The sequence below is a fragment of the Harpia harpyja genome, chromosome 1, assembly GCF_026419915.1.
Source record: "Harpia harpyja isolate bHarHar1 chromosome 1, bHarHar1 primary haplotype, whole genome shotgun sequence".
NCBI classification, from domain to species: domain Eukaryota; kingdom Metazoa; phylum Chordata; class Aves; order Accipitriformes; family Accipitridae; genus Harpia; species Harpia harpyja.
This window is the reverse complement of record NC_068940.1, coordinates 15,307,037-15,326,099: the sequence shown is the minus strand read 5'-3', so window position 1 is coordinate 15,326,099 and position 19,063 is coordinate 15,307,037. Positions and strand designations below refer to the sequence as shown.

The 19,063-nt window shown below is 40.8% G+C and overlaps 2 protein-coding genes across 3 annotated transcripts in view; both read left to right on the top strand.

The window, feature by feature from the left end:
* Positions 1-11,170, top strand: part of LOC128138870 (serpin B12-like) — a 30,479-nt gene extending 19,309 nt beyond the window's left edge. Inside the window, exons 9-10 of the mRNA XM_052780534.1 lie at positions 10,653-10,811; positions 11,085-11,170. Coding sequence (XP_052636494.1) covers positions 10,653-10,811; positions 11,085-11,090 — 165 coding nt within the window. The 3' untranslated portion in view covers positions 11,091-11,170. The remainder of the gene's footprint in view (positions 1-10,652; positions 10,812-11,084) is intronic.
* Positions 11,086-18,809, top strand: LOC128138878 (serpin B4-like). 2 transcript variants are annotated; one of them, XM_052780545.1, is made up of 8 exons: positions 11,086-11,278; positions 12,400-12,517; positions 13,031-13,093; positions 13,694-13,822; positions 15,046-15,163; positions 15,493-15,635; positions 16,382-16,549; positions 16,717-18,809. In XM_052780545.1, the coding sequence occupies exons 1-8, from the start codon at positions 11,178-11,180 to the stop codon at positions 17,119-17,121; spliced, it is 1,245 nt and encodes a 414-aa protein (XP_052636505.1). In that variant the 5' UTR covers positions 11,086-11,177; the 3' UTR covers positions 17,122-18,809. The 2 variants fall into 2 exon arrangements, with proteins under 2 accessions (XP_052636505.1, XP_052636514.1); XM_052780554.1 differs by having other exon boundaries at positions 11,203-11,278; positions 12,333-12,517.
* Positions 18,810-19,063: the final 254 nt, after the last annotated feature.

Genomic DNA, 19,063 nt, shown 5'->3' with positions numbered 1-19,063 from the left:
TGAATGCATTCAAAGCAGATCTTGTGCAAGCTATTCAAATAGGGGTCCCTGAAAATGCCATTAGGGTGACTTCATTTTTTTAGGTGACAATGGTACCTAATTTCTGTAGTGGAAAAATTCATGTGGCTCAGGAGGTGAAGGGCCTGTCTTCAGTGTATCCCTTGTCACCTATGAGAAATTAGCAGAATCGACCCACATGGAGAACGTGTATCCGCAAAAAATCACAGTACACTTGCCTCAGTTCAGAATAGAGGAGAGCTGTGAGCTCATACTAGTACTGTGGGCTCTGGGGATGAGGGGTGCCTTCATCCTTGAACAAGCTGATTTCTCTGGGCTGTTTCTCTGGCCCAACAGCCCGGGCCGTTCCCCTCCAGGGCCATTCACAAGTCTTTTGTGGAACTCAATGAAGAAGGCACTGAGGGAGCTGCTGCTACAGGAGTGACTATAATACCATTGTGCCCTCACATTTCTTATGAGTTCAGAAGTCCACTCGTTCCTTTTCTTGATCAAACACAATCTGAGCAAGAACATTCTCTTCTTTGGCTGATGTTGTTCCCCCTGAGGTTAGAGCAGATTCTACTTCTTTCTTCCCAAAGAGAGCACAATACTGTGGTAGAAAGGAGTAAGGCATAAACAACATGTTGCTATCAAGTGTCACCGGCATTTCCTGATATCCGTAGTCTTGATCCCAACAAAAAGCACCAAGCTGCTTTGGCAAGACTACTGGAAAAAATTATAATGGGCCTTTCCTGTTTAGAGCTCTTCTCAAACAAGAGAACAACGCTAATGGAGTTTATTTCATTCTTAGCCATGAAAACTCTCATTGCAGTCATGTTGTCTGAACAGTTGGGTTAAGTGCTGTATAAATAAGAAGTTCAAAATGATGCCTCCCCTCTTCAGCTGTATGGCAAGGCTGGTGGTGGGCCCAGCCTCCAGAAGGTGTTGCAGACCTTCCTCCCCAGCCACCAGGTCCCAAGCCAGAGACAGCTTCATGCTGAATCCCCTGCTTTCCTCCCACATGCCTCCAGCAACCCCATCTCCAGTGCTTTAACACCACCATGAGGGGAGGCTCTTGGCCACCATGATGGCAGTGAAACCCACAGGACATGTTCATGTCCTGAGAGCAGCTCCACACAGGTGTTGGGCGTGGAGATATGGAGCTGCATTTGTCCCTCACTGTTCTCCTCACGCACTCTCTCCAGCCCTCCCCTTTGTGAAGGACCGCTGAAGTGATGAGAACATTGCTTTCTTCCCTTTTTTTCTCTCCTGCTGTAGATCACGTGTAGACACATGGTCTGACACATTGCATGCCATGAGTGAGTGTGGTTTTCCAAAGCTTGATATATTTACAATAATGAACTATAGCTTAGAAGTAATTTTAACTATAGTAGTCCTGTTAAACTGTAGTAGTTTCCTGAACCATATAGTGTGGCAGCAATAAAGGTATTCAAAGCATTTAATTGGTCTGGCTTTTTGAATCTTGGTTTGAAAGATGCCTTAGGTACTCAATGTTTTTGAACATCTTGCCACATGTCTTGTTTCTTGCCTGTTGCATTTCATCCATGAACTAAGTGAGGTGTAATGTGCCACCACCGGGAACTTAAATGTTCTCCACCTGCCTTTGTCTGACTTGCCATTCTAAAAATAATGGATGCAAAAGGTGGGGTTTTTTTTTAGTATCACTGGGAAACCTTTCAAAGAAAACTCTTCCCCAAAGCTCTGGTGTTTGACATGTGCCTGAAAAACCACACTCCTTTAAGACCATGAGATATTTGGCCTTGGAGGAAGATTGTTCTGCCTGTAATCTCTCATCCTGCCAGTTCTACAGCCCTCTGCCTGATGAGTGGGAAATATTTTACTAAATAATAGAGGGGTGACCCCTGAGGGGAAAGACTTTCTCAATCCAGAATTTCATAATGGATGAAAGCCCCTCTAAAGTACCATGTCCTCCAAATCATGTTTTCAAAATATATTAATGCAATCATCTCATATCTGTACTGGGGTGTACTGAGTGTGACTGGGATGGAGTTAACTTTCTTCATAGCAACCTGTATGGTGGTCTTTTGGATTTCTGGTTAAAATAGTATTGATAAGACTAATATTTTGGCTGTTACTGAATGGTGCCTGCACAGCATTGAGGCTTTCTCTTTTTCCCACACTGCCACTGTCCCCAGCAAGTAAGTTGGGGGTGGACAAGAAACTGGGAGGGGACACAGCCAGGACAGCTGACCTGAATTGGCCAAAGGGATATTCCATAGCACATCATGTCAGGAATAAAAACTGGGGTAGAGGAAAAAGGGGTGGTGGGGTTTTTTTTTGCTTCCAAGGTGTTTGTTGCTCAGAGATTGGCTGGGCATTGTCCTGCTTGTGTGAGATGGTGAGTGATTGCATTTGCATTGCTTGTTTTTTAACTCTTTCTTTTACCTATTAAACTGCCTTTATCTTAACTCACATTTTTTTCCCCCTTTGCTCCTCATATCCTCTCCCCCATCCCTTTGGGAATGGAGGGGAGTAAGCAAGTGGCTGTGTAGGCCCTTGGCTGCTGGCTGGAGTCAACCCACAACACAGGATTTAGCTGCAGTTTGCCAAATGTGGCAATTAAAGGGAAGTATTTTAAAACAGCAAATACGTGTTTGGGTTTTTTTTCTTGAGTGGTGTTCATAGGTTTTAATATCCATTTTATAATATAGCATGAAATAGTGAGCTGAGTGTTTTTCTGTGCCAGAACCCACTTCAGGTAAGGCCTTGAATCATTAAATTTGTCTTTACTGGTTTTCAGTGATAAGAATTGTTATCTAAGTGTATTTGTGCAGTTTACTCAGTTTGCTTCTGCATAGCAAAGCTCATTTTCTGTCTGTACAAGAGTGAGTGAAGTACTGCAATACATGTAGGTTTTAGTGAATGTTAGTAACTCCAAAGTTTGGAAGCCTGCAGTCCTGATTGTTGAGATTCACAACTGGGACAGGGAGAATGGAGCTGTATGCAAAATTAAATTGGGTCTAATTCTGGTCTCTTCTGCCTATACAATTTCCTTCACTTACACAGTATGAATTTATAAGCTATTTAAATATCAGTGAACTGATACCAGGGGAGTTATGATAGATTTACACCCATGCCTGAGAACAGAATTCAGTCCCAAGTCTCCAGCTAAGTTGCTCAGACACCTGTGCATACCAGGAAGAAAAAAGGGCCATCATGAAGTCTCAATTTAGAAATGCACACACACTGCTGTGTCTCTCCATGTAGCACAAAGGCAGACAAAGGGAGACTGTATTTATGAGCACATCTTGTAGCTGTTTTCCAAATACAGGGGAAAAAAATGAACCATGTCTTAAATACATAGTAAACTGCAGCTCTGCAAATGAAGACATGTAGTTGCAGACTTCTCCCACTCTCAAATGAGAAGGCTTGCTGGCAGGATCAGAGCTTTGAAGTCACCCCACAAGCATTTGATGGCATTCCAGCTCCTGTTTACCTCCTGTGGCTTAGTGGCAAAGTTTACTTTGTACAAGATGGAGGTTTAGGAAAAGGGTCAAATGGTACTTTCCATCAGCAGTAGCAGTGGTTGTGTGTGCTGCTGTACAACTGGGACACTGTTCCACTGTTCCACAAATAGATAGTTGCGTGGGAAGCAGTGTGAGACACTTCTGTGTGTGAATAGATTTCACATGGGTGTCCCAGGTCAAATACCAAAGCTATTGGACATCATGTTCTGTCAAGGCATTCTTGTTCACATCCAATGAGCATGCAAGACTGAAATAGCAGGGACTACTTTGCGTATTCTGCATGAAATAATTGTTCATGCAAGTATATTGCTTTAAAGTCAGCTTTTCTCTAATATCTTATTCTGTGTAGTAAAAGTATCTTGCTTTATGAAGGTTGTTGGTAAGTGATACTGGTCACAGGTTCTACATTAGATTATATGTAAATGTTTACAGCGAGCCGGGATACAAATATCTGGTATTCACGAGGTGATGTATCTATCTGGGTTACAGGCAGGCCAGAAATGAAGAGGCTGTCAAATTTTATCCAGGATAATATGAGAGCAACAACTTTATCAATGGTAAAAATCAGTGCAACTGAGAGAAAGCAGAAATGGGGAGAGATGTAGAGAACTTTATCTTCAGGACAGTTCAGTAGTCCTTGGTTACCCCAGGCATGTAGATAGGGAATTTGAATTGCAGAATGATGACATGATATATTATACAAATTCCATGGCAGGATGTGGAAAACATGCCATTTGCACATCCACGTTATTCCATGGCCTGAAGAAGAGCCTTTTTCCATGGGAACAAATTCTCTTTTCACACCTCCTCTGGACCTGAATCAGTTTACATTGGCTGAAAATTTGACCCCGTGTTTTCAAATTATACACCTGCCAGTTCCTCACAGCGCTTGGCAGCTTGGGAAGGGTATTTTCAAACTTTATATTTTGTTTTCAAAACTTGGTCACTAACCATATGTGCACAATATTGGCTATGACTTACATTCCACTTCTGGACCACAATACATCTGATTTCACTAGCTGTAAGAACTGGCAAGAACATCCCCACACTAACTTTTATGCTAATGACATATTAGGCTACCAAGCAACTAGATAATTTGACTAGCTATGGAAATCATACCACAAGGATTGTCACGGGAATGAGGAAGAACAATTACATTTAACATCCACTCTGATGGCCAAAAGCATACCTTTCTCCTCAGAACTGTGAAAACTACACAATGCTCTACAGGGCTGAGCAGCCCTGAAGGGCATTTCAGGTTTCCAAGTCCATAATTTGTTGAAGTAGCTCAGTAGCTAATAATATCCACAGTGTTTTGGATAGTGTGATTAGTGTAGTAATAAGTTCTTGGTTATGAGTATGTCTACAATAATTACATTTTAGGACCAGGGAGACACTCCTGAATGCTACATCTTGTGCAAAGAATAAATTGACTAATAAGTATTTGCATGACTTGGCAGTAACATATGTCAAAGTTTAAAGATGTCTGGATGTAACCGTTCTAATTTACAGTCAGGATGATTTAGGACAGAGATGAGTTAAAACTCCAGGGATAAGGAAGCACTGAAACATAACAGAGGTTTGGAAACTCTTTGTCTAGAAGCTTCCAAAAACAGGTTCAACAAACACCTATCAACAGTGATCTAGACATCTTTGATCCTGCCTTAGGGCAGCATATGCACTAGACAATCTCAAGACTCCTTCCAGCCACACATTTCTGTAATTTCCAATCAAAGCTAATTAATGGCTACACGGAGTTGCAAAAGAACAACAGAGATTTGCTCAATGTATCTGTTCAAAGTTATTACAAGATATGTTGGTAGGAATGGATTTGTCATTCCTTTTTCATACATGTTACTCTTGGAAACTTCATTTTCCAAATGGACAACAGTTTTTATTCTCAGCTGCTTCTATACTAAAACCATTGCCCATCCATTGTATTTTCCATGGTTGTGTACCACAACCCAGAGGAAGGAGTCTGCACACCATGTAGATTGCGGCCAGTGGCTGAATGCAGATTTTGCAGTAAGTGTCTCCCATTTCTTCATGTACAAAATGTTTCCAAGCAATCCTTTGTTCTTTACAACTCAGCTCCAAGAACAATGTGAAAATGAACACTGACCTGTGTTGAATGTGTTGCATTCTCTGAAAAGTTTGGGAATTCTTCACCAAATTTCATTTAAATTAGCACTATATAAATTCTTGTGGTAATCCCCAATTCTCTGAAGATATACCTTGTTCTATGATATTACCTATGCCTCTAACAGTGACGAAACAATAAATGTTTGTGATGAGATTTTATCGCTCTCCAACATCCTCAGTAACATTGAAAAAAGCTTGAGGATTCTAAGGAGAAATGCTTAAGTGATAAAAAACAAGGAATTTCCTTTTCACAAGTGCATAAACATGCCTAACTCCCATTTCTGTCACTTGAAGCACTCCCAAGTCCACCAGAATTATGACAGGCAAGTTTCAGTTTGAATTTGTGCTCTGGGTTTTCATCATTTTCTGGGCTGCAGAATGACTGGTCTGGAGGACTATCAGGGCCTTAGCAATGAAATAATAAGAACCAGTGCCTGGAGAGACCACTGCAGTATCATCTACTCACTGTTGCCTAGATTGAAAAGCCAAAATCCTGATGTTTCATCTTAGCAGAATTTTCATTCATGCATACATTTCATTGTTAAAAAAAAATGTAACCAGTCACTACCTTTGTAGGAATGAACTTCAAAATGCAAATCAATGTCTTTTGCACTTTTAGAAACCCCAAACAACAGCTCCATTGCATGAAAATGTCTATTATTTTTTCAGTGGTTAATCAATATAGAAAAACAGCCCCTTTTTTAAAAACCAAAGGAAGTTTTCTACTGTTTTCACGACTGCACCCCACAATGCTGGCTGCCAAGAAAAGCCATGCATTGAGATGGATGGAAGTTTAACTACTTGAGGTAGAGCTAGGAGAGGAATATTTCTGGATATTCTGTATCTCACAGCTTTAAAAATTGCTGCATTTGTTATTTAGGTAAAAAGACCTGGCTTATAAAATGATTTAAACTGCCAAAAAGGAATGATAGCCAGAGATACTGTAAATGAGATCAGTCACAAAGTCTGGATCAGCTGGTGTTATAAAATAGGCTCATCATCCGGAAATATTTATCTGTCTAGCCATAAACCCTTACTCTCTGGAAGCCAGTTAAGAAGACACATGCAGGCATCCTTGCTTACAAATGTAATTTCCTGCTAGTCATGGCTCATGAGCAGGTGAGAAAGGGTGTGAGCAGAGAAGGAACAACAGGCAGAACTGGCTGCATTGCTAGGGCTTTTTTTGGATGCTGATAAGTGAATCAAAGATGAAGAATTTTTGGATGCTTTTTTGCGTCATGTCTAAATCTCTGTAGAGAATGAAGGGGTCCATCGCAATCATAGAAAGACTTCTGGTGCAGAAGGAAGTTCAGGTGGGGCAAAACAGTGCTGGGCTCACCTTTTCCCTGGCAAGTTGAATGACCAGTTTATTCATGAATGGCCCAAGTCTCTGCAAAGCTGACACTCATCAATTCCTGCACTCTGTTGCCAATAAATTCAGCATTGGAGAGTCAGCAGACAGCAGTGCAATTTAGAAGGTGATACTTGCTTTTCACTAGGTTCTTGACTCATACAGCCTGAAAATCACAGGAATTAATATCAGGCTTTGCTCACATGGTGCTTCCCAAATGAGCTGAGACCACCAGCAATACCTGAAGTCTCTCTCACTTCTTCATCAACTTTAGGAGGTATTCTTCTGTCATGCTAAAGTTGCTGTGGATCACCACAGATGCTTTATCACTCTAATTGCTCTGATATGATGTATAAGGTTTGGTATTTTTTGTGATGATTACATAGCAGATGTCTGGCAAATAGGGAGGGCCCTCTTGGTTCTTGGCCCAGTGAAAATCACAGGAGTCCTTGTTTTGTTCTTGCTACTCAGCAACCCTACTTATCCGATGGTACCTTTACTCACAGACAACCTCAGACACATCAGGTACTCTGTAATTACCACCTGAGCAGCCTCAGAGTGGTAGCAGAAGGTGCATTTTATCAGATGAAAGGGACCAGAAAAGCCTTTGCTGTCAAGCTTGAGATCAGCCTCTGGTTCCTCAACAAGAATCCCCTTCCTTGCTGCGTCCTGCAGACACTGACAGCAAGGGAAGCATATGGCTGCAAATGATGAGAAAAAAGCCAAGGGAGAACTATGGCCATCCAGGCTTACTGCAGTGTGTCCACTTGCAGCAAAGAATAATCACAAGGGACATGCTGATGATCTGTTCTGTACAGAGGGAGTCGTTGCTTCTTGCTGTGAAATTGTGTTCTGCTGATCGACATCACCGAGTAGATCTCTTGTTCCTTGTTCTGGCCTTCCTATGCTTATCTCATCCATGTCATCAGAACTCTTTGTGATTTATAAATCATATAGACAAGTCTTCATTCTCTTGGTCCTAACCCTTGGCCTGACTTTCAGCCAAAATGACTGCAGACAGGTTAAAAGTGCTGAACAAAACTTGTCCCTAAGGATGTGGCACTATTTACAGTCTTACCTAAATGTGGGGAACTTTAGGGGTAGGAAGCAGCTCAGTCTGTGATCCACTCCTCTGTGCCTGAAAGCGACTTTACCATGACAAGCGTCTGACCACCAGCTAAAAGGGCTGTCTTTGAAATCTGCATTGTCTCCAGAGTAGTCTAACTGGCTGAAACAAAATCTGTCACTTCTTTTGTACTTGCAGTGCTTTTACCTTTCCATACAATGCATCTCAGCAACTACTTCTCTGTAACCCCTCAGAAAAATCCTCCTGTTATTTATCCTTTCCTGTTAGGAGACTTATCCCTGGAAAGGAATAGAGTCTCCTGATTCTGAGACTACCATGATCATCTTCAACCCTCTTCATTTTCCTCTGGCCAGCAATGATCCCGTGCATTATTCCAAGAACAAGAAGGGAGTCACAGGGCTGACAGGGATGCTGCGAGTCCTAGTCCAGCCCCCTGTCCAAAGGCAGGATGAGCAATAGCTTTGTCTTTCCCAGCAGGCATTTGTGTACTGAATCTCCTCAGAACCTACAACACAGGACATCCTTCAATCTACTTGAACAAAAATTCCTGTGTTTCTCAGACCTTCCCATAAGAGAGCTATGCCTGTCTAAACCACTCTCTAACCTGCATTATACTAACCTAGAAGAGCAGAAAATATCAAAGGAAGACACTAGAAGAGCAGCAGAAAATGTTCCTTTCTGGGAATTAATGCCAGTCCAGCTACTTCATTAGCTATAATATGACGACTGACAGAAAATGATCGCAACAAATGGAGCAATGGAGCAACAGTTAATCTTCAGGGTAACTAAAAATGTAATATGAACAGAAGTACCTAAAGAAATAGAGAAATAACAAATAACAACAAAGAAACCTGTTTAAGACAGTTAAGGCAAGAGCTCAAAAGTATCAGAAAACTAAGCAGCGCTAGGAGTGTACTGTTTCACTCTGCTAGCACATTAGATAACTTGAACTTTGCCTTGACAGATTCATACACAGAAGAATGAATCTTAAGGGGACTTGTGGCTTTAGCACACACCCCTGTGCCTAAAGGACACAATTTATTGTGCTCCAGGATTGTAATTTCCCTTTTACTATATTAATTCGGATTCAAAATTGCCAGTATTCCTGAAAGAGAAATACACAGTTGTGTCTTGCTGCTTGAAAACCATCTCCCTTCTGTTCTGGGAGATGACTGAACGCTACTTTGATTTAGAGCTGTTGCATCTTGCTGCTCCTACTTGCATACTTTCCACTCATATTCCACAACATTTTTCCTCCAACTGTGCTATGCCTAGTGACAAAAATAAGAATGCAGAGAAGAGCCCACCACTGCAAGAAAGGCAACAGCATCTGCCCGGTTCTGCTCTGCAGTTTGCTTTAGGTGACAACATGAGGAACAGGCTCAGGAGCTGGGTTTTGAAGTGACTGTGTGGAGAGCAGCCACTTCCTCAGCAGAAACCAGGAACACAAACCAGACACTTATTTGGGAAGTTTTCTTGCCCCAACATTAAGCAAGTAAAACCAGACTCCATGGCTTTCTTCCCTTCAGGCAAAATCTGTGCAGGTCTAACCCTCTTGTCCTCAGGGCTTGAATGAAGAGTGTGTTTTTAATTTCTATTTCCTCCAAGAAAAAGATATGAGAAAATTCAAACCAGAAAAGAAATAAACTCATGAGTATCTTATGACTGATATGAAACTGCCTTCAGAGCTTCCTAAATACCAGAGAAGCCTAGAGTCTGATTGGGTTGATACGTAAGTATACGTTAGTAGTAATAACTACATGCTTGTTACAAAACAGTGTTATAAGTATTTGTGCTTGCATACTATGCAAATATTTGCCCACCCACACACCATATCAACCTAAATGTGAAAGAAGATTTTTTTTTTCCAGGAAAATAACCCCAGAAGCATGCTACTTATAATTAGGTTGCTCTGTCCCCGCTGCCTATGCCTTGCTGAAGCAATCGATATAAGGCAAGGACCAGTCTTCCTCAGAGTCACTGATAAAAATAAGGAGTAATGAGAAGTCCTGGGCTAAACTTAGCTGACACATCAGTGTCTTGTGGAAAGCCTGCCTGGAGAAAACTTGTCCAGCTTTCCTGTAAACACATCTGCAGAATGCAAGGTTTTGAAAGAAGACTATGCGGACAGGGATAGCTTCTCTGTTTTGCTCCTTGTGCCACAAATGCCTTCCCCACTCACAGTAGAAATATCAGGAATCCCCAGGAGAGGAACAGGGCTCTCATATTTCCATCAAGAAAACCTAAGGAGGTGCAGATGATGCATGGGGAGCCCCTAACTGCAGTGTCTCTGCAGAAAGCATAGCATCCCAGGTGTACCAGAATTAGTCTGCACATGCTGTGTGGTTGATATGAATGCACACAATCTGTGCCGCATCACTGCAACAAATTCAGAGTGCTCAGCTGCAGCATACCCAGTGTACACACTTGGCACAGTCGTGCGATGCATGCACCGTGCCTGCTCTTCTAGGATGTCATGCAAATGAAAGCAAGCTACTGTTTGTCCAAGCTGTTGGATATTCAACAAACTCTGGAACAAATGGCTAAGTTCCTCTTCTCCATTAAGGATAAAATTGCCAGTCGAGGAAGAAAAACAAGTAGGGAAAGCTCCCTGGAAGGGATCTTTAAGAGAGAAGTCTTCAGAAGCACAGAACTGGAGCAGGCAAAGGGAATTGCCTTACCTCCACTCTTGAACCGCTGCCTTATGTCACAACTGTCCAAACAGGTACTTTTATTTTTTATATTTTTCTTTCCCTTGCTACTCTGCCACCTGCAGAGGTTTTAATAATTAATTTATATTACAAAAACATATGTTTGCATTCGATGGTGCCAATTCTGACAGCAACATACGTCAAATTTTGTAGAATTTATTTTTTTATAGGTAAAACCCCTGAAATCTCCTTTGTTTCTAGGAGTTTGTTTTCTTTTTTATAACTAGGTAGACTTTTTTTACATCTCAGTATGCATTTAAAATTGTGGCTTCTTTCTGAACTCCTAGGGATAAGGAAAAATTCAAGATTCCACAAAAGGTCCCCTAATTGTACTAACTGGTTGCCACAGACAGGAATGTGACTCATCATGAGCAAAAATTATGCTGCCACTGGGAGTGGCAATGGCTTTATATCCCATTGCTCCAGAAGCCCTGTCATCAAGCTCAACAGTCAACTTGACACCATCAGTCCTGAGGAGAAGGTAAATATCTCCCTGACCTTCAATTCTAATGTTTACATTACAAATGACATAAGCATGAAATGTCTAAAGATTGATATGTGCATTAGTGATGTACTTAGCACATATATACTGTATATAACATTTTGAGGAAGTTAGAATATTTTCAAGATGCTGTGCAATGTTTTGAATTACATTAAAATGTATGGGCTGTGTGATGAAGCTGTGCTTAACTTGTACAATGGCTTTACCAGGTGTGTTTCTAAAGAAGATTAAAACCAAACCTTTTCCCACTTCTTCTGCATGACCCAGATTGGTAATTTATGAAAGCATAATCTTTCTACACCATTCCATCTGTTAAATACTTATATGGATAATTTAGGCTTTCATAAGAAAGGAACTCTGTCCTAGGTGTAAGATGTGAAGAGTTTTGCAGAACATTCAAGGTCATCTGCTAGTAATAATTGTGATTGTAACTGAAGTATATGTGGGAAAAGCATTAAAGCTGCAGATAAAATAAAAAATATGACTGGGATTTTCCACTAATACATGATGTGCCTTTGTTGAAAATCTTGCTAAGTGAGCCTATCTGTAGTCCAATTTTCTGTCAAATGTTTGTTAAGCAACCAGCCTTAGAAGGACACAGTATGTGAGACACAGCTGATTAATACACACAAAGTTCGTAGAGAGAGACACAGAGAGTGAGGTGTGATCAAGCTCTGTAATTAATAAGTGCAATGCCTGGAGGACTTGAGGCAAGAAAGATTGGGACACAAAGTGAGCTGGGACTGTGGTTAGAACAAAGTTAGGGCTAAGTAATGAAGCCATAGCTATTGCTTGAGCTGGAGAAACAGCTGAACTCAGAATACTGTTTCTGAAAATGTGTTTCTCCTGCCATTCAGGGTACCGGTTTTCAGATTCACTGTGAAATCCTAGATGTGGTGAATCAGGAATCTTCCATGAAGTGCTGAACAATTCAGACACACTACTGCAGAAAACCTTACCGTGCTCTACCAAGGCATCTAAGCTTAGCAGGCATAATGATGAGAAGCCTAAATCTTTGTTTCCCTTGTTGCAGGCAATTGCAGCTCCACAATGTGCTCTCTCAGCGCAGCCAATGCCAAGTTCTGTCTTGACTTTTTCAGAGAGCTGAGCAAAAGAAAAAGAAATGAAAACATCTTCTTCTCCCCGCTAAGTCTCTCAGCTGCCTTTGGGATGGTTGTCCTCGGAGCCAGGGGCAACACACTCAAACAGATTGAGAAGGTGGGTTTCCTTTGCTCTGAAAAGGGGACGGTGGCAAGATATGAGCCAAGAGGCTGATAGTACCATCTGATATAGTTCCTAAGCATCCAAAGGAGTGATGCATACAGAGGGCCCTTTAAAAATACCCTCTCTTATGCTATTCCTAATACCAAACTTTTTCAGACTAAACACTATTACAGTAATTGATCGTTCAATGAATACATCAGTGCTAAAGAAAGTGTTTTGGAGGTACCCCTCCACACTCCAGGGCTCAGAAGTGGTGGTTCCCTTTGATATGGTCTTCTGCTTTCTCTGGATACCCAAAATCTTCTTTCTTAAGAAGAAAGATTTCGAAGATTTCATGAGCTCACCCTCTACAAAACCTTCTTGTTCACTTGCAAGGATCTCATGATAAACGACAAACGAGACTTTCCCCATTGACTGTCTGGCTGCATTTTGGGATAGGCTTGCAACACGCTCTTTTAGCTTGAGGTGCTGTCACTCATCTGCATTCAGCCAACATTTACATTGCAGGTATTTCATTTCAGTGAAGTTTTGAGCAGTACAAGCCAGGGAAACAGATACCCTTCCGAGAAGGTAAGAGAGTTGCAGCTCTGAGATGAAGAAACAGGTACCGGTTTGTCAGCCCTTTTCCTTGCAAACAATCACTTAATCAGAAAGCGTGGCAGAGTTGAGCAGCCTCTCTGTCTAGATTTGCAGACCTGCTTATTACTGTTCTTTTATTAGTTATTTAAGGGCCCTTGTGAGATCACACATTTCAACAGCTAAGACGTCTCATTACAGGTTTCTAACCAAAACAGCAGTACCAATCTAAAACATGATAAGTGCTTAAATTGTCACCTGCAAAGGTTTTTCTACAGGACATACCAAAGGCACCTTGGAGCTTGCTCCTCCCAGGCTCTAAGCCAGCAGACTTTTGCTCAGTGTGCTCAAAGACATCACTTTAGGATACAATGGGATTTGGAGGTGGACTAGTGGGGGCCTGAAGGGGAATCGTTTTGTCATTCTGTACATCTGGTACAGGGGGAGTTGGAGGTGGTGTCCTGATGCATTCATTCCAATGCCTATATCAACTAGGTGGAGTCAGGCTTCTCATAGAGAGAGAGGCTGCAATTCACTCTCAGGTCCAGCTTTGCATAGGAAAGCTTAAGCCTACCATGAAACTTCTGTTTGAAGTGCGAAGAAGCTGGAGGAGTCCATTCCCAGTTCCAGACTCTGTTGACTGCAGTCAGTGAACCCAGACCAGGCTGCTCTCTCACCATTGCCAACAGGCTTTTTGGAGAAATTACTTATCCGTTCTTCCAGGTAAGTGGCCGTGGTGTCCATTTTAACAGCTCCTGGGAGTTAAGAGCTCAGCAGAATTTCTTCCATCATAAAGTACAAAGGGAAATGAAACACGACAGCACCGTCAGGGTATGCTGCCAAATGACTGCACTCCACAGCTCCTGCAGTCAGGAAGCCTTTCCATTTCAGTTGCCCAGTGGTTAGACGTGGGGAACAGCAGAGCACTGGGAAGCCATGACTTAAAAGCTTTTATATAAAGAAACAGATCTATGGTAACAGCTCTCCCTGGGCATTCAGGAAAATGCAATGGCATTATTCACCATCAATATATCCTTGCCACGCACACCTGGTGTCTAACAGAGCTGGTGCTTGCTGCATCATTTCTATCCAAGGAACAAAGATCTGTGACCAGCAGAAGACTTTTTTTTCTCCCCCAGTGTCTTCTCTGTTTCTAATAAAATGATTGTACTCACTCCTCCACCTTTTCTTCAGAGTCTATGCGAATATGGGACTCTGTGATTCCTGCTGCCTTTTCAAGCAAGGCTTAGAGGAAAGTAACATCTTTGAGATTTTTGTCAATTTAAGTGGAATTTCCTCAGGGAACCAGCCTTAAGGTGTTTATAAGAGTATTGCTAGAAACAGTGCTGTTTTATTTCTGTAATCATCTTTCTCTTTTCAAGTCAAGATTTCATCTTGCTTCCAAAACTTGGTACTCTATGTAAAGAGAGATTTTTCAGAGCCAGAAAAAGGTGACCAGCAGCCTGGAAAAGTTTTATACTTAATACAACTTATAAGTTTTACAGTGTATATATCTACACAGAGTAATATGTATATATATATACACACACATCTCATCGTGATATTATCAGTCCTGGTTATTTGTTCAAAATAAGGCAACCTTCTTCATTTGGTGGCTGGGGGAAAGCAGTCAGCATAACAATGATATATAAGCTTAAAGAAAGGTACCAGGTTTTGATCTTAGGTATTTTTTACTGTGCTGAGACATTTCTGCTGCTCAGTGCTGCTTGAAAATACAGAAAAATATATTTACTAATATGTTTTTTTATAAATAATCATTCTCTAAAAACTGAATGCTGGAGTTATTTCAGTGAATTTCTTATATATACCTTTTTTACTCATTCCTTTCTTGCTGATCTACTACATGGAATTATCCTGAAGCCATGAAATTATCTCTTACAAAAATCATCATGTTGCAATAAACTTCTGTCATTTGTACTTTCCAGCAATACTTGGATTCCACAAAGAAATTCTATCGAGCAGAACTGGAACCAGTTAATTTTAAATACACTGAAGAAGAAGCCAGAGAGAAGATTAACTTCTGGGTGGAAAATGAGACAAAAGGTAAAGAAGAAAATCTGCAGGTTGTTTGGTTTGCAATTGAAACAGTCAGGAATATCATGTCTGAATTTCAGTTTCCACCTTTTTTTCCAAAGGTAGCAAGATTTTTATATATTAAACACTTACCGCATTTTTTTGCTCAATAGGAAATAAATGTAGGAAGAAGCACAAAAATGCCTTGAGTTCCTGGCTTCAAAAGCTGTACATAAACTTTTTGTTATTTGTCTAGACAGTATTATACTACTTTTCAGATTTACAGAAACAATTATTAATAGTCAAATGCAGCAGATTGCCTGAACAAATTAATAATTCTTAATTCATTATTTTTAAAGGTAAAATCAAAGACCTATTTTCTGCTGGGTTTATTGATCCCTCTACTGTGCTTGTCCTGGTCAATGCTATATATTTTAAAGGAAAGTGGGCAGCAGAATTTAAGAAAGAAGACACTAAGGAAACATATTTCCAACTGAACAAGGTACAGTATGGGCAGGAACTGAAACAGCTGGGGGATGGAAATCAGATGTCTGTCTCCTATAACAACAGATGGGAGCTTTCCTCCTCTCTGTTATCCCAAGACAAAATACTGGTCTTCAGCTAGAACAATAGAAAGCTACATCTTCTATCCAGTTTGGTAACCAAATTTGTAGCTTTTTCTGTTAGTTCACATCAGAAGTGAGTCTCATGCAGCTGAGATCCTGGTTGGGCCAAAGTCACTGAGCCCATGCACTAACTTAGTTGGGGATTTCACAGCTAAGGATGCTGTTTCAAAAAGTCTACTTTTGGGACTGAATTTGAGGATTCTGTTCCTCTGCTACGATTTACCAACAGAACAGTGTGTGTTTTCAGGAGAAAATGAGCTAAAGACAAATTATCTCAGGAGAATGTATACATTATTCATGAAAAATTTAGATTCATGGTTGCATCAGGTGCATCAGTTTCCTCATCTGACATGCCAGAAGAAAAAAGGATGTAACCAAAGAGTTGTGAGTAAAGTAATCTGGCACCAGTAGACATGGAAAAGTAGGTTTTATGCTTCTAAAATGGATAACTTCACTGGAGCTACAGTTAAGAGAGAAGAACACATCAATGCTGCAAGTACATTAAACTCATGACCAGTGTAAATAATGTTTCTGGACTCAACTCTAATCTCAATACTGAAACCAATTAAAACCAGGGTGGTCATTTCTGTATTTTCTGTTTAACATGTTTCCTGTGTTCCAGAATGAGAGAAGGACAGTGCAGATGATGTTTCAAGAAGGTTATTTTAACATGGCCATCATAGAGGAACTGAAAATTAAAGTGATAGAGCTCCCATACTTTAATAATGAACTGAGCATGTTCATTCTTCTTCCTGAAGTTGTCTGTGAGGACTTTACTGGCCTAGAACAGGTAATACTTCCTTTTCTCTCTAGTAGCATACATAAAAGTCTGCAAACAGGACAATTCTTTAACATTACTCCAGTGTGGTCAGAAGACAAGCGGGAAAAGCTGAACCTTATTATCTTTTCCTTCCATTCATTATGGTGTCAATCATTATTATCAATACCGCCTTACAGCTTGAATGCATCCTCACATATGAAAAGCTAGCAGGATGGACCAGCTCGGCTAGGATGCAACAGCTGAGAGTGAAGGTGTACCTGCCTCAGTTCAAGATGGAGGAAAGTTATGTTCTCAACAAAACTCTCCAGGAGATGGGAGTGATGAATGTTTTTGACTGGGGAAAAGCTGATTTGTCAGGAATCTCTACGAAAGATGGTTTGGTTGTGTCCAAGGCCATTCAGAAGTCATTTGTGGAAGTCAATGAAGAGGGCACAGAAGCAGTTGGTGCCATGGGGCTTGTTGCAGTACCTCTGTGTCGCCCAATTTCTTACGAGTTCAAAGCTGACCATCCATTCCTCTTCTTCATCAGACACAACCCAACCAACACTATTCTCTTCTTTGGAAGATATTCCTCCCCTTAAGTGGAGGTTATTTTGGAAATTAGATCTTTGTCCCCACTAACATCCCCATTGGCAAACAGCGAGGACAAAAGACGAGCACATTTTCCCTAGGCTTTATCCTAATGTGTTAATTTGGTGTAAAAAAGACTATCTAATAAGAGCAAAACTAGAGATAAAAACCTAAAAGACATTAACCATTTCCTTTCTAACATTGACTTCAGGCATGTTTTACTTTTAGGAGGCCTCACTAAAATGACATCTACCTTAAAATACACTGTATGATATTTGCCAAAGAGCTGTAGGCCTCTAGAGGCATCTGCATAGAAAATCTTACTTTGAGCCTTTCCTAATGTACTATGTCTCCAATGAACCCATGATTTTAGTGCCCTAAAGATGAGTGATACATTCTCCCACATCAAGGAGACAGGAGGATAGGGATCTGCATTAAAAGGATAAACTCAGGTACTCAGTCTCTTTTAACTTTACCTACCCAACCTCTGTACAAGTGCCACTTTGTATGGGAGTAGCAAAGTATTCCTGTGGGACTCCTCCTTTAAACATTGATTGGGGGTAATGGTTCAAGCTGGAACACTCGGGATTTGTTCTCAGAAATCAGAGAAAGCAGAAGACTTTTCTGGTGTAATTTTGCTTGTTCTCAAGCAGGGCAGACCCATTGCGTATTTTTTTCTGTGAGAAACCCTGTATGTGCTAGAAAGTTCTCCAACTTCTCCTTAAACTTCCACAGAACAAAAATAGGGTTTCAGAATAATGGAAGGCCTTTTCTGACAAGGCCTGCTCTGTGATTACACGCTTAATTCCCACATAAAACTTTAAGCAGTGATAAGCCATTCTCACTTCTAAACACCAGCTCTCTTTGTGGCTCAGATACCATGAGTTTCTTGCTCCATCTGTTTTATTCCTCATTAGCATAAAAAACTAATAAATCATCTATAGTGATGGTATTTAGGTGGGTAGCCTGTATTTATTCCATTTATCATAATAAAACCACTACAAACTAAATATTAAATGTAGTAGTCTGCAGAATTAAGTGAACAGAGGAGTAGTCTAATATAGCAAGTAAAGACAATGGTAATCCTTTCAAAAATGTAAGTGACATTTTTGTCTACCTCCCGTTTTTAAATATTCATCATGTTAAATTTAGGCACTGGGCATTAGGCAAAGAGCTGGCCATCTGTGCAGGGCCAGTTATGTCCTTCAGGTGCATGCTTCACAGATGTCCACACAGGACAAACACATTGAACCAGAGCATACAAAGGAGTGTGAGTGCCCAGGAAAGCTCTTCATGGAAGACCTAAAGGCATATTTAAGCAACTGCTGACCAGTAGCTGGAACGCTAATGTGAATATGTGAAAATGGGAGAATAAGAGAAGACACGCTACAGCTCTTTCCACAGAAAACCTGTGCCCTCAGGCAGTAATGGTTTGATAGAATAAAGTAAAAGCTACAGCAGCCCAGTTCACAGAATAAGGAACATTGAACAAGGTGAGAGGAAAGCTGCTTACTGTCTTTAGTTTTTCCCATCCTCATCACTGCTATAACACTCTCAGACGAAAAGCTCATTCTGAGTTGGGAACCGGAAAGCCACTCTAATTATCAGGCTCTACATTTCATGCATGCATTTCAGCAAAACAAAACACACTGTTAAGGGTAAAGTAGTTCCCTTTCCCTGTCACAGAGGGTGCACCTACTGCTGTATGCTCTGTGACTCAATATGTACAAATTTGGGATTTCTATTATCCACCCCTATGGCCTTTACAGATGCCAGATTTGTTTCTTTACTGCTCATCAAATCTATTATTCAATAAAGAGTAATAGCTTTTTACAATTGAATTATATTTGATATTGTGCATTATGATTGTCTAACAGACCATGAATGTTCCTGCAGACAGATTCTGTAGTTTATTCACCTGCCATAGTAAAAAGGTAGGTATGGAAGATCTAT

What these genes read in the sequence shown, in the direction of transcription:
- LOC128138878 (XM_052780545.1), top strand. Translation starts at nt 11,178, where the DNA reads ATGCTGCCACTGGGAGTGGCAATGGCTTTATATCCCATTGCTCCAGAA. An exon ending in ACAGATACCCTTCCGAGAAG is followed by an intron (nt 13,094 to 13,693) that starts GTAAGAGAGTTG and finishes TTCTGTTTGAAG; the next exon opens with TGCGAAGAAGCTGGAGGAGT. An exon ending in TTACTTATCCGTTCTTCCAG is followed by an intron (nt 13,823 to 15,045) that starts GTAAGTGGCCGT and finishes TGTACTTTCCAG; the next exon opens with CAATACTTGGATTCCACAAA.